At 38.3% G+C, this 15723-nt stretch overlaps 1 protein-coding gene across 18 annotated transcripts in view; it reads right to left on the minus strand.

The window, feature by feature from the left end:
• TCF12 (transcription factor 12) overlaps positions 1 to 15723 on the minus strand; it is a 143315-nt gene that overhangs the window by 34282 nt on the left and 93310 nt on the right. For 15 of the 18 annotated variants that reach the window (XM_079953268.1, XM_079953263.1, XM_079953261.1 and 12 more), the window contains exons 10-11: positions 2526 to 2628; positions 853 to 992 (exon numbers count right to left, since the gene is read on the minus strand). In XM_079953268.1, coding sequence (XP_079809394.1) covers positions 853 to 992; positions 2526 to 2628 — 243 coding nt within the window. Of the gene's footprint in view, positions 1 to 852; positions 993 to 2525; positions 2629 to 9793; positions 9813 to 13918; positions 14219 to 15723 lie in introns of those variants that run through there. The other 3 variants (XM_079953258.1, XM_079953259.1, XM_079953260.1) reach the window with 3 other exon arrangements.

The following is a 15723-nucleotide window of genomic DNA, read 5'->3' on the forward strand; positions in this document are numbered from 1 at the left end:
ATGTAATCTCATTCATGTTTTGTGGAACTATAATTTCCTATAAGACCTAAAGTGATGTTCCCTGTTCTATTATACCCTCAAGATCTTATTGGATAGTCACAGCCTGTTTGTATCCAGAGGCACCACTGTAAAATAGGAGTATGTACAATATTAAAAATGAAATTCGGTATGGAAAACATCAAAACCCATAAATAATACCATATACAGTGGTGCCCTGCAAGACGAATGCCTTGCAAGACGAAAAACCCGCTAGACGAAAGGGTTTTCCGTTTTGGAGGCGCTTCGCAAAACGAATTTCCCTATGGGCTTGCTTCACAAGACGAAATGTCTTGCGAGTTTTTCCGACTTTTTCCCCTCCCCCCCTTTTTTCTAAGCTGCTAAGCTGCTTATCCGCTAAGCTGATAAGCCGCTAAAAGCCGCTAAGCCGCTAATAGCGCTAATCCGCTAAGCCATCAATGGGCTTGCTTCGCAAGACGAAAAAACCGCTAGACGAAGAGAATCGTGGAACGGATTCTTTTCGTCTTGCGAGGCACCACTGTATACAACACCAACCTCCATAACATAGAATTATATTCATTCAATACACTTAATATCCTGTTAGTTTTTCCTTTTCCATTCTGTATTACAGCAACATACAAGGACCTAAGGAGCTTTTTAAAAAGTGAACACTTTTGTCCTTTTGTGCAGATTAAAATTTGTTCATGCCTGGCTATCATAGATCAATCAACTAAAGGTTTAAATGACAATTTACTTATACCCATAATCCAGCAAAACCAGTCTCTTAAAGGATAGTAAACTTTAACAACTGTGTTTCAACTGACCAAAGTGAAAGATCAAGAGTTACTGTCTTACCAAGCGGTCATGTGTGTGTCGACTGCCATAGCTGCTGGACTGTGACATGTGAGAGGAGGAACTTTCTAGCATTCCACCAAAGGCAGGCTGGCTCATTCCATTGGAAGGGCTCCAAAGGTCTGAAGCACTGTGAGTCCCATCTTTATTTGTAATAAAAACAAAATAGAAAAAGAATGATCTTAGATTAGTAAAACAGCACATGCTGTACCAGCACTTCATTGCTCATGTCATGTACATTTTATACCCTAGCTAAATTTTATTCTGAGTCAGTGGAGGCTGGTCCACTGGGGCTACTGGGGCACAGCCCTCTCACTGAAATAGTCCATTTAAAAAAAAAAAATCCTCAAAATCTCAAAGCCACACACTCTTTCCTGTCCCACACATATTTTATGCTTCCTTGTATTTAGAGGCACTCCTGTCAATCTCCTGTTCCCTGGCCAATCAGCTCTCTGCACCACTCAATCAATCCTAATCCAAAAACATAGCTATGGCAAGAAGAGAGGGAACTCATAACTGTGATCTATGTCGCTACAATCTCCTGTTTAAAGAATAGCAACAGGCTCTATGTGAGGCAAATGGAGAAACATTCAGAAAGTGTAACTAGTAGACAGGTTGCTATTGCTGTCTGCACAGAATTCAGAATGTCAATTTCACATAAGCTCCATTTGTTGCCTGTTTCCGAACCAAATTGTGCTGGTCTTCTGCTTTCAAGCTGGGTCTGGAAGGACCTTCTCAATTATGTAACCTCTTCACTGTCACCCATGAGAGGTCTAGTGGCAGCAGTTTACTGCAAGTGCCTACTGCAGTATTAGTGGGAGTGGTCCTGAGGGCTTTTCCTACTAAACTCGGAACCCACTGAACCATCTCCCCACAAGGAATCTGTCAGAGCCAGGAGAAGGGTCTGCTTAAGCAAGCCTTGTAAACTTTTTTCATTCAGAATGGCTGAATCTGCAGCCCAGAGCCTGCAGTTGCTACTTGTCTCCATTCCTTTTTCTTCTTTGATTGTTGTATTAATTTTATCATAGCTGTTCTCCACCTTGGGAACATTTTATCGAAACATTTACTGAATAAATAAACTTTAGCCAAGGACCCTGGGGAGGGAAAGGGAAGATTGCCTTTGCATGGGACAAGAGAAAGGTATGGAGTGTGTGTGTCAATCCTCTGGGTGTCATTTCACCTTTGCTAGGAGAGAGGTTTGTGGGTGATGTTATTGGTTGGTAGATGAAAATTTGCTATGCTTTTTGTGGGAGTGGCTGTCACTGCTGATGGAGTTTTGCTATTCTTGCTAAGCAATTGGCATGTGTCTGAGCTTGTGTTGTGAGCAGATGATACTACAGACTTTACCAGCACCTGCACAGGGGTCAGCTATGCAATAGGAATGATATGCCACTAGGCTGTTTTTAAGCTCTTAACCAAAACATGAAATTATAATCTTATATAGAAGAAATGGGCCCTGAAATGACATGACCCATGAAATCCCAAGCATATACATAACTTCAGGTTAGCATAATGAAAATGAACCAGGAAGAAGCAATAGCACATTTTCATTTCCCACAAACTCTCCTATCATGTATGAACATTTTCTCCCTCCCCAGATCCTAATCTCACTCAATAATATTTGTTTACTCGCTATGCCAGTCTTTTAAAAAGTTGCTCAGTTCACAACGTCTTACCTTGCAGAAAGAAAGTGCTAGCGAACATACTGCTTGGTGGTTTAGGAGACGGGTAATTTGGAGAGTCTCTATTAAAGTCATCTGAATTAGATGGCGCATAAACCTAAACCAATAAAATGGAAGGGAAAGGAAAGATAAACATGTAATTGTTAAAAGTGAAAATAAAGGTTCTAGTGGAACACAGGATAATTAAACAAGCACAGCCAGCTCTGAAGCTAAAACTTAATTCCTCAGTTGCAAATACCTTTCCTGGAAGTTAGAAAGTGATAGTGAGCAGGCTTAGCTCCACCCAGCCATCTCCCCCACCCTTCCAAGGTACTAATTCAAAGAGGCAACCTGATAAAAGTCCAAACATGAGTAATTACTTAAATTAAAAAAGAAAAAGGAAGAACAAGCAGCAGGGTCCCTAAACAATATTTGAATTAGAGGCATTGAATTTGTTCATTGTTTGCTTAAGTTACAATTCCAGGGGTCAGGTAAAAATATAGAGTATCAAAGGATAAACTTTAATGGACCATCATCTACTACATCAGATGCCATAATAAATTATCTAGTCTAAGGTGTCATAAACCTATTGTTGCACCACATTAAAGTGGCTACCCCTCTACAACTATTCAAAAAAGTACATGTGCAATCAGAGTGAGTAGATTTCAAGCTTGTTGGGTCTTCTTTTCTTTTTAGACTTCTGAAGTCCAAAAACCAGAGCCAGGTACAAAACACAAGAGAAGAAATCTAAGCCCAGTAATTTGTTCTGAGTATCGGAATGGCACAAAGCTCACATGGACAATATAAATTTATGAATATACAATGAAAATTTTACATGTTCTATCATTGATAATAGACAACCAATCAAAATTCTCGAGAGAATGATGTGTTTTTCTCGGGAGATTCAGAATTTAAGCTGATTTTGGTTTACACTATTTTATTCAAATTGTATAACATTTTATTTCATTTTAGTTGTTTTACTGTTTAAGAGTAGTAATCTTTTCCTTTTTAAGAGGCAAAGTTATGATTTTCCAAGGAAATTCAGCATTCTAAATCTGTCAGGTTGTAGTTTGCATCCAAGTTAATTTCTGCTACATTGTCTTACTTTCATATTGCTAAACTTCCAGAATCATCTAAAAACAACAAAGAAATTACTCTGAATCTTCTAAGCTCAAAATCCCTCCACACATAAATTCACTACCGCACCCCACTTCTTCATTGCAGCAGTGTAATTTGTAAATAAATTCATTTTCTATTTGCTCCTGCAATATACCACACTTCTGCAAGTAAAACAGAATCTCAACAAGCAAATTCTTACAAGTCTGGAAAGGCTACACACACACGGCCTACTGCTTCAGAATGTCATGCTTTAAATATTTCATGCTAATACAATGAGGAACATTATCATTTGAGAATCAGCCAGATACTTTCAACTGCAGTCAACAAGTGAACAACTGTGTCGTATAAAGTGAAGATATTTTGCTTACAAGGTGTATAGTAATTAGTGCTGCAATTTCAAATCTAGTCCAAAATGTATTCTAAAAAAACTTTTAATTATTGTGTGTGTGCACATGTACTACATGTTTTTGTTTAACTTCTCTTACATACAACTTACATGAATCACTCAGTTACCTACTAATCGAGGAGCTCAAAGCACTTCAAAATCTGGCATGTATAGCTTAACGTTATTATCTCATTCTGATAGATTCTTAAAATGTGCTGTGCTTTGAAATGCAATAAATATTCACAATGAAGGCTACTAATGACATCTCACAATTCCAATTGCTTTTTCCTACCTGCATTTAAGAAGTCAATATTTGGCAAGCTCAAGTAATACATAACCTGATACATCAAAACAAAACTATTTTTTTAGAAGATTAATTCATTAACATTCCATTAATTTATTTCACAATGAAATATCAATATATCACATTAACTACATCTTCCTACTAGAGAACAAAAAGATGATGATGATGATGATGATGATTATTAATATACTGCCCTATACCCGGAAGTCTCAGGGCAGTTCACAGAAAAAAATCAACATAAAAATCACAATATATATGATCAAAATTATCCAATGCCGACTGAACCTTAATCACAGCTGCCTTCACTTTAACTATAATCCACGTTTCCTTTCTTGAGACCAATCCACATTATTCTTATATAATTTACGTAATGTAATTGAATAGTAAATACTTCCTTTTTATTTTTAAGGAGTTGTAAATATTTTTTACTTTTCAATAAATTGTCAGGGGGGGGGAATAATCCTATGTAATGGCTGTTGAAACAGTAACAACTGCTAAATGTAGTATCTGAGTGTATATGTAGCAAGATTTTGGGGTTTAGTCTACATCTGATGAGCTGCTGTGATCAAACTGGAGACTGTCAAATCCACCCATGGACTTTCCTGCTTATTTCCAAGTGTGCCACGCAGTCTGTTTGCCTGTGGTTTCTGCATCGCGTAATCCAAGAGTCTCTCTGCATCCCGCCTGCGAATGGCAATAACTTAAAGAACAACCTGCAACCTCCCTGACAGGGCTGCCCTCCCCTGTCCCTCCCCTCACAGCTATGGATTACCATTCTGACTTTGGAAAGAATGATTTTCCCTTGTTGGATAAATGAGAGCTGACAATAATGACACAGTCATCTTAGTTACTGTCTTCTTAAAAGGACTATGTAAGATCTTTCTGCTTGTTTTACTGTTATAAAAGTAATAAAAAGGAACTGCACAACTGAACATTCTACACAGTAGTCAACTGATCTCAAAGCTGTTTTGTGCACTTGGAAGAGGAGGATGACAGAAGCCACCAACTTTTAAAAGCAATTTAAAAGAACGCTGATGTTTTTTGTCTGCAGTGGAGAGCCTGACAGATTTAATTTTGTACAGTACAGTTTGCTGCAATTTACAGGAAGTACACTAGTACATTCATCGCATGCATTGTATACACCCACACATACTTAGTAACCAAATGCCCAATTTTAAATCTTCAGAATCCAAAGACACCAGGCAGACAGAGAATACTTAATTTACAAGTTGAATCTTAAACATTTTAGCATGTACTGCAGTTCCTTCAATAAGACTTACAGAACGCAGAAATGGAGATGAATATTAAAAGCCAACAGTGACAAAAACACGCTACTTTGAAACTGCACTGGGAAAATGTTCAACAATTCTTGTGAGCACGTCTGAAGCTCAGTTTAATAATCAGTGCAAGGAGAAACTGAAAAGAAAAAAATTATCTGCAACAAATCTGTGACAGCAATATAATACAGACCACTTTTATAATAAAAAGTGGAGGAAAAGGGTCCTTTCAAAAAGGACCAGAAGTGTTCTAGTGCAGGCACACAACTTTATATAGTTTTGCTGTGTTCCAGTGTCTTAAGTATAGCTTCCAAAAACATAGCTGCAGTGATATCAAGCTGCACTTCTTCCAGTCTGGATTCCAAAGATCAAAGAATTCTTGCGGCAGAACACAAGTGATGTGGTCTCAAAAGGCTTCATAAATTCCAGATGTGGTGAAAAAGTCTGCCAATTCCACAAAAAAGAGCGAGCTTTCCTTTGTTACAGTCAGAACCGCCCACAAATTAAAACCAGGTCTCTTAAGTCATTTGATCACCTGCAGATGACTGCCAGCTTACCCCCGCCCCACCTCGCAAGCTAAAAGCAGGTTTTATTTTTTGTTACAACAAACAAAAGTTTAAAAATACAAGAACAGAAAAGAATTACTGGGATACTGAGATTAGGCAGCCTACGAGTAAAGAGATCTGTGCTTATAATTACAACTTGACAATGAAGGTATTTTAGACTTTAAATATAGGCAGATGCTTCACTTTAAATAGAATCAAGGCATAGGACCCAATCCAGCACAAAGTAGGCTCAGGTGAACAGATCCAAAGCCTTGCTCTTAAAGTTCTGCTCTCACCTCCTCATGGACCATTAATAATACAACTACCGTATTTTTCGCTCCATAAGACGCACCAGACCACAAGACGCACCTAGTTTTTGGAGGAGGAAAACAAGAAAAAAAATAGTCTGAATCCCAGAAGCCAGAACAGCAAGAGGGATCTCAGCGCAGCGAAAGCAGCAATCCCTCTTGCTGTTCTGGCTTCTGGGATAGCTGCGCAGCCTGCATTCGCTCCATAAGACGCACACACATTTCCCCTTACTTTTTAGGAGGGAAAAAGTGAGTCCTATAGAACAAAAAATACGGTATTTCCCTCTAAGCTTTATTCATTCTTTTTTGCCTCCCATCTTCTGATTCCATTTCTAGAGCACTTAGACCAGGACCCAGAAAAAGAACTACTGGGTACAATTCAGCCTGAATTAAACAAGCAAGAGTGCCAAGCTGACAACTGATACTAGGCAGGCAGCCTCACTATATAGCTTTCAACACCTGCTGCAAAAGTTTTTGTTTAGGCATGTCTACTCAGAAATGTAATTTTGATACGTATTTTTTTAAAAAAAACTGCTGCTTTTACTTTTCAAAATTTTAGGTGAAGTTGTTTGCAACTTTTGAGTTTACCTGTATTTTAAATATACGTTTTATATTGTTTTTTGTAAACTGTTTAGATGTGTTGAAGATCCAGTGATATACAACTCTTGTTAAATAAATCTATGCTGCAGTACATTATTAAGAAGATATATGACTCTGAACCCTGAGATTTAATGAAAAGACATTCTCAAAAGCCAGTTCCCAGTTTGGGGGCTCCCTCATCCAGACATCTGGAAACGCCCAAGCCTCAGAATTTTTCAGAAGAAATGCCAATTTTTTTTTACTCAAGCACATACACAGAGAGGCTGTTGATAAACAGAGGGGCCTTCAGAGGGTAGCATGCTCTTTAAGTGTTTGGAGTACTTTCAAAATGGTAAACTATTCAAAACCTTTGTGAGCAATGACCCACCTTCTGAAAATCATGTCTCTCTTACCCCTTTCAGAGGCTGTGCACAAGGCTCTACACTCACAGCTCTCGAAGTCTGTGGATTGCAGCAAAGCATATCTCTGAGCCCAAGACAACATAAAACAATGTTTAGACCCTCCTCTGGTAGGCTGAGCTAGCCCATCTTTTTTGTTTACAGAAAGCTGACTAGGCTTTCCAGTCTGCAATAAACAGCTAACCTGACCTCCCTGGCATCCCTACAAGCTCTGAAGTGCTTATATCTCTTACCCTAATAAATGGGTATGTAAGAAAGGGTGAGCCACACACACCTCTCTCTCTCTCTCTCTCTCTCTCTCTCTCTCTCTCTCTCTCACACACACACACACACACACACACTTTATTGTCTTTGTCAGACCACAACAGTCAAGTTAAGCTCTGCCACATGCATCATATTCCTTGGAATAATTACAAATACAATGAACCCATCATGCATGACTTTGTATATAGCAGGCACAGCATTAAGAATTTAATTTTTTTATGAATTAGGAAAGCACCTCAAGCATGCAGTGCAGCAAATAGATGGAATGCCAGGTAAATTATTTGGAAGGGAAATATTAAATATTCAGCACCTTCACATATAAAGAATATGGAACAACCATATATTAATGCTATCTTATCTGATGTCAAGAAACTACAAAAGAATACAAAATGTTCACTGAAAATTATCCATTCTAGAACCCTGGACAATGAGGAAGCAAACCTTTAAATCTCAAAAGAAATTAAAGTTGTTTCATGCTCCCCCTTACAGGAGAGAGAGGGACACGGAGTGCCCCCCCCCCCCCCGCTTTACCTGTAGATGGGCTTGGGAATGCAAAATGGGGAAAGAAAACATTCGGGAGTTAAAGGCAGGTGGGAAGGACTGGTTAAGAAATGCAAGCAGGTTCTGTACTCTCAGACACTACCATTAGAGATAGACTAAATTCAGGAAAAATGTTCTGAAACGAAAGTGCTGAAGTCACTCTCTCCATACCTAAAGAAAGGTCAAGGGCTACTGAAGCCATTTAGAAAACAAGAACATGACTCTGCTCTCTTCTTCATCCCTCTCTTTAGTGTGGTCAATTGGTTTAAAGTCAGTGTTGTTGCAGCTGCAGACAATGTCAAAATGTATTTGAGGTAATGCAAGAGAAGGCAGGCAATGGGTATTTCTGACAGTCCTGAACTATGCCAGATCCAAGCTGCATTTCGTGGCACAAACAACAAAGTAACAACAGTCAGTGCTAACACGCTTCTGTTTATTAAAGGCATTCTGCAGAATAAAGAGTGGTTCTTAAATGAATACAGTGCAAAAATACGGTACTTTAAAAAGAAGTTTGTGCCCAATAAGTTCATCTTTAAAAGCAGCAAAAAATATTTTCAAATTTGTGCTATGAAAGCCTACCTAATGAATTAAGTTCTTTTGAAATAACTAGCCCTGGCCTTATGTACTTATAGGAGTATATATTGACAAATAGGGGTGGGATGGATATATATTTCATGCAGCAGAACAGAAAATTGGGCAGTTTCTCTGGAAATCATCTTATCAGTTTGAAAAGATCTGTAAGTCAGATGTCTGGAGAAGAGAGAAACATTTTCCTGGGCTACTTCAGTACAATATCTACTAGAGACAACACAGCAGAGACAATAATCAAACAGTGTAGTGCTACAAGCAAGTTTGCTTCTGGAGATTCCTGGATGACCCCCTTCTTAGTCTTGACTTGCAAATGTTTATTGTGATCTAGAGTCAGCCAAACACAACTGATACAGACACTGAGTTCAGACAATCATATCTGATTTTCATAAGGTGATGAAAAAATCAACCTTTTGCTCATACACTGAGACCCTCTGCTCTTCTGTTCATCACAATTAAACAAGAAAATATCTAATTAAGCATAGCTCCCCGTTTCAGATGGACTGAGAAACTACTGTTCCTTTAGCCTTGTAACACACCAAGTTCTTAATCCCGGCCGTTTCCAAATCTGTTAACCATAGTTACTTGATAAATATAGGCTGCAGTACTAACTACACTTACTCAGGACGTTCTTGTGAGTAGACATGGTTAATATTGTACTATATGTTATATATGTTATGTACTGATAAAAGAGGACACAAATATTTCTTGCAGCAATTGCATACGGCTGCTGCAAATTTTACTCCCCCTCCCCAAATCTACACATGAAGATATTTTCTCCTATTTCAACTTAGCATCTGTATAAGGAATTATGAGGGAATATGGCATACTATTAAAAAATGTGAGATATCCAGTAATATATTAGTAAATAAAAAATGAAGATTGTTTTCTCTGCTCCCCACATGCTGATAGTCCTAGAAAGTTAATATAATATCTTTCTGAAAGCATGCCTTACCTTAACTCAAATTAATGGAGTTATGTCTTTTAAAAGAAAGAACAGGATGGTGCTTCAGGTTTCTGAAACTTTCCCCCTCAAAATTTCAAGTATTTACAGTCAATCTGCTATGATGATCAATCATGGGCGGTATTCTCTTAACGAGTCGCATCAGCATAACAATTTTTTGCTTCTGCAACAAGACTTTCTGTCCCTTTTCTCCCTCCATGTACACCCTATGCTCTCTCCAAATCTGTTCTAGGGGGTTGGTGATACTCCTTGAACAGATTTAGGGGGTGTGCAGGGAGTGGCGAGGGGGAAAGAACATTCTGTTGTGCAAGCCGAACTCCTTGCACTGATGGAATGATTGCCTTGCTACTATGTTGGATTCCACCCCTTACCCTTGGCTAAGAGAGGCGTAAAACAATTTAATTTCAAAGGTCCAGTTTTTACAGTTGGTCAAAGTGTTCAAACTTCCATGACTGTACCACTTTAGCCTTGGGGGGGGGCAGCCTCCTCTCTAAAAATCTCCTTGCATACAGAAAAGAGAAATCTTCAGCCTCCTCTTTTCCTTTACAGTGGTGCCCCGCAAGACGAATGCCTTGCAAGACGGAAAACCCGCTAGACGAAAGGGTTTTCCGTTTTGGAGGTGCTTCGCAAAACGAATTTCCTATGGGCTTGCGAGTTCCTGCGTTTTTTTTTCCCCTCCCCCCCCTTTTTCTAAGCCGCTAATCTGCTTATCCGCTAAGCTGCTAAAAGTCGCTAATAGCGCTAATCCGCTAAGCCGTCAATGGGCTTGCTTCGCAAGACGAAAAAACCGCTAGACGAAGAGACTCGCGGAACGGATTAATTTCGTCTTGCGAGGCACCACTGTACATGCTATTTTTCTATATGTAGGTCCGCCCCCACCCTCATGGGAACAATTCAAAAACAACTTCTTCTTTCCAGTTTACAGTTCAAGAAAATCTTTATCCCTCCATCCCACTGATTATATAAATTTAACCCCAGTGTGTCTGATTGTCAGATTCAGACTCTAAAGAACACCTGCATTCATCATTAAAGGACTCTGATCCAAAATGCACAACTGGGTCCATGACGGTGATGCGCAGCTCCTTGCCAGTCAACTCTTCCCTATTTACTGATATGTTAGGTACATCACCACAGTGTGTATGGATTCACTTTCTCAGATTTAGAATTTGTTTGGCCCAGTTGGCAGAAAGCTGCTCTCTCACCAGGGCTTGACAGCTGTCATGGGAATATTTAACACAGAGCTGGGGCAAGATATTACCTCAACTTCAGTTGCTAAAGTGGAATTAAGTGGCATACAACGAAGAAGAAAAACTGCATTAATACAGTGAAATTATTCTCTAACCACAACCCTTTGTCTCCAGAATGTCAACAGGTTATTCTGTTTGGTAATTATTTGGTAATTCTTCACAGAACTCTAGCCCAATGGTTGCCATCAATTTGATTTGAACTGATTTTATAATGAATTGATTTTAGAATGCTGTATTATTTAACTGTTGTTAGCTGCTCTGAGCCCAGCTTCGGCTGGGGAGGGTGGGATATAAATAAAATTTTATTCTTATTCTTATTATGAGACTGCAGACCACGGACCTCTTTACACAGTACAACAGTCCTTTCGAAAAAATAATCTGACAGAGGTTGCCTAAGAGATACAGACAGTGCAACACACTGTGACAGCATTTTACCTATTTCTGTAAACTGGCTTACCTACACTCACAATGCACATTTTGTTCCCAGAAGATGGGTGCTTACTTTTTAAATAGGTAGAGCAAAATGTAAACAAAATTCTGTCTGAAAACTAGCTTGATAAATTGCTTACACTGCATCTGTCTGCAGGGAGGGCCTTACTTGACTTTTCATTTTAGAATTAAACTACTCAAAACTACTTCTTGCTCTATGGTTAAGCCACAAGTCTGTAATATATTATGGCTTATTGGAGGAATAGTTGAATTTTTAAATACCGATCTGTAGCAAAATATAAAGAGGCACATTTATTTCATTCTAACAAACAAAATCTGATTTTTACTTTATTTCTGTCCCAACACATTAGAGCCTATAAGGATTGCCTCCTTCATCTTATCCAGAGATAACTGAAAGAATCCCTTTCAGTTTTGTTCTTATATTGCCTCTATTAGTTAACTTGCTAACCTTTTGTCCTCCTTTAAAGATCAAAAGGGGACAGGTCAAGGAGTGCTACAGATATGAACAGCAGGCCTTCCCATGGGCTCCAAAAAGCCCTAGTAGCTTTTTCTAAATCATACACTGCCACTGAAACTTTCAGTTCCTCACTGCATGCCGGAATCTTCTGATACTTAACAATTAAAACTGTTATTTATTTGAAGTTCTGAAACATGTAACCAGACTTTATTAACTATAGACTGGGCAAATACTACAAAGAAGGTGGCTGGACATGATTCAGTCTGATACGGTTTTAGGAATGTATTAGCTATTCTTGACAAATATTAAGGCAAAAACATGCTTCAGAATGAAGCCCTGAATCAGAGCAGAACAGAAGACAAGCCAACATTTTCCACTTAACACCACAAATATGAATACACCAATGAATCAGAATGATTTAACCTTTCTCTTTCCTACCCCCTTTTGAGTTGCTTCCATAAAGCCTAAACGCTAAAGTGTCACAACACAGAAGGGGCACCAGGATATGGAATTGTTATACAATTTCTAGCTCTTCAAGTTCATGAGCGTCACCCATGAACCATAACAAGCAGATGCTATCAATTCTTGAGGCTTGCTTCTTTACAGTACCAGCACTTCCATCCATTACAAGCCTGGAAATACTTAATAAGATCAAAGCTTTCCCCCTCGCTGCAGAACAAAGAGGAATGTTCAGAGCCAGAGAAAGAATAAAATCAACACTCCATGAAAGCCATACTCCCATTGCTTCTGGGGAACTGCAGACTTCATTTTACTTCTTTCCAACATACACATCTTCACACAAAACTGCAAAACTACTTAAACTTAGGAGGTGACATAAAAAGAATCATTTTCCCATTTGGAGGGCTTGGGATGTTGACACCAAAGAAAATAAGTTTCCCTAAAGTTGCCTGTAACTCAGATGCACTTTATAATGATTTAGATATGTCCAGAGAGCAATTTACCAAACCTTTAGCATTTTGCAATGCTACTGAAGTTTGACTATGCTTTAAAAGACTAAAAACAAAACAAAACAAAACTGGATCACATCACTCAGATTGCTAATCAACGGCAATAAAATATGAGGCAATACTTTGAGAGTATAGGCAGAACATAGGAATGCCTCAATATTAATTGCAACTTATCTCTTCTAGTTAATGCCATTTGCCAATGTACATCGTTAGTAAAATCCTAAAAAAGACTAAAGCTTTTAAGTACTTTGCAGAGTGAGCAGCAGTCATTACATGACACATAACACGGCGGGATTAGTTTTCTGCGGTGTCTAAAATCAGTTTTGATTACCATCAAAACCATAAAATGCACTTAATGTGGAAGGTTCAGTCTACATTACACAATAGCCATATGGACAAAAGACCAACGCACAACACAATACTTATCAAACTCTAAAATGTACATATTGTTCCAGAACTTTACACATCTGAAGAGATGCAGATTTATAAACCATTCCTAGGCTATAGAAAGCATTTTTGTATAAAGGAGGATTCAACTTTATGGATCAGATTGAAGATGTTCAAAATGAAAGCACACGGTATCACTTGTAAGGACAGCATCTGAATGAAGCACAAACACTTAAGTGCGAAACAGCAGCCTGGTCAGCCAGTTGCTTTCTGAAATATTCCTCACTTTTTGTACTCACTTTTTTAAAGCAAGTAACTGGAACGGTTTCAGTTTCTTTCGCCGCTACATGAAACAGCAATAATGCCTTTCACATTTTCAAATGCATTGCTAGATGAGTGAAATAATGACATTCTCAAGGCAACAGAACAGCTGCATAAAATAAAAGCAAGTTATGTGCAACGATCATAGCACTAACTGAAGCAATTTAGTCTAAGTATTCTAGTCTATACAAGTATATCTAGCTGCTAGACCAGTCCAGAGACTACAAACAACATTTCCAGCCACACTACTTTGGAAAGTATCAGAACAAAAGGAAAGTCCCCTTACCGTTTTTCCATTGTAGTAATACATCAAAGAGTTGCTGCTCATTCCAGGTACAGGATACGCACAATACATGTTCACTCTAAAAACAACACAGCGTGCAGTCTAAGAGCACAGCTTCCCTCCAAGACATCAATTCACCAAATGAAACACAGCAATTCTTCAGTCAGATACAAGCACACATGCATCTACTCAGAAAGAATTTATGCAAAATAGGACTGAACCATCTAATACAGGAAAATAGGGTGTGCGTGTGTTAGAAACTATGCTGTAAAATCTTCCTTCAAAAGTAATCCAGTTTTAGTTGTAATGCAAGCAAACAAGGACTTTCATAAAGGATTTAAGAATTTACACCTTAGTCAAAAGGGCAGTAGTTTGCAGCTGCACTCAAATAAAAAAGCCATTTTTTTCAGAGCCAAAAAGGGAAGCAATGGTAAATCCTTAGCAATTCAATCTCTTTTTTTTTTGTTTTAATTAAATGAGAGCTTTTGTGGCAGCAGAGACCAAACTTCATGCATCTCTAGCCATACTTCCATCTGGTTCTCTCTAAAGCGGCTTCCAACTTTCACGAATACGCCACTCACTGGTTTGAAATGCTGAATTACACGCTGGGAGAAGGAGGAGGAGGACCTAGACAGCTAATTGCTTCCTGGACCAAAAAAAGCAATAAGCCCTTCATCATTAGGTGCCTGTTAGAGCCCAGGGTCAGAGGACATCCAGTGTCCTTTCAAAGAGCTGAGGGGGAAAATGTGGTGCTTTAGGACACAGAATTCACGCATCAGTCTAATAGTTATGAACATACAAAAACATACTATAATTTATATTTAAATTGACATAACAAAAAAAGCTTGGCCTTGTAGTTGTCTGTTTTAAACATTTTTTCTAATTCATTTTAGTGACATTTTTACTTAATTTTTTTTAATGTTGGTTAATATTAAAATTAATATTTCTTTTCTTTTCTCCCTGAATGATGTAATTCAGACCTTAAGATTTCATTTCAGTGCACCCTTACAAAAATAAAGCAAGGTATAATAAAAATAGGAAGATTAAATGCAATCAATAAACACCCATATATCAGTCTTACTAAGAATTCTCAACTTCGGTAAACAGGAATTTATGTTGTGGGGGTGCAGCCTTCATGTTGCTGGGGGGGGGCAGAACCTCAGTTAGTTAAGTATTTTTATTGATTTAATTGATTTGGGGGAGCAGCTGCCCCCTGGCTAGGCCCATGATTCTGTCCAAAGAATCACACAATATACTCAAATGCAGCTAAATGCTGAACATTTTAAAAACTATTTTTACTGATTTTATATTAATAACATACATAGACTCAAATACAGTGTGTAGACAGGACGGGGGGTTTCGGGGGGGGGGAGATTGTTCAAAATAAACTTGCATCCTTATTTTGTGGTTTCTTTCAGGTCATTTCTATGTTCTGATTTACTAACAGTTTTGAGCTGAAATGTGAATATTTTACCATGAATATTATGAACAATCAAGAACAGAAATGTATACATTTTAATGTTTTTACTATATGGCAGGTTATATGGCAATATTATATGGCAATTAATTAAATGCAGACCAAAGGGATATTGTTTAAAAAAACTTAATATAGGTTGTTAGATCAGCCTTGAAGGTTCTGCTGTCAAGCACATGCTAACTGGAAAGGAATAGGGACAGGGCTTTCTCTGTGGTGGCACTACAGTTGTGGAATCCCTTCCATGGAAACAACCAATAGGCTCTGTTGCTTCCTGCTTTTGGATGGTCTTCGAAAACATTTTATTTAAATTAGCATTTGATGTATGATTTCT

The sequence above is a fragment of the Podarcis cretensis genome, assembly GCF_951804945.1.
Source record: "Podarcis cretensis genome assembly, chromosome: 14".
In the NCBI taxonomy this organism is placed as follows: domain Eukaryota; kingdom Metazoa; phylum Chordata; class Lepidosauria; order Squamata; family Lacertidae; genus Podarcis; species Podarcis cretensis.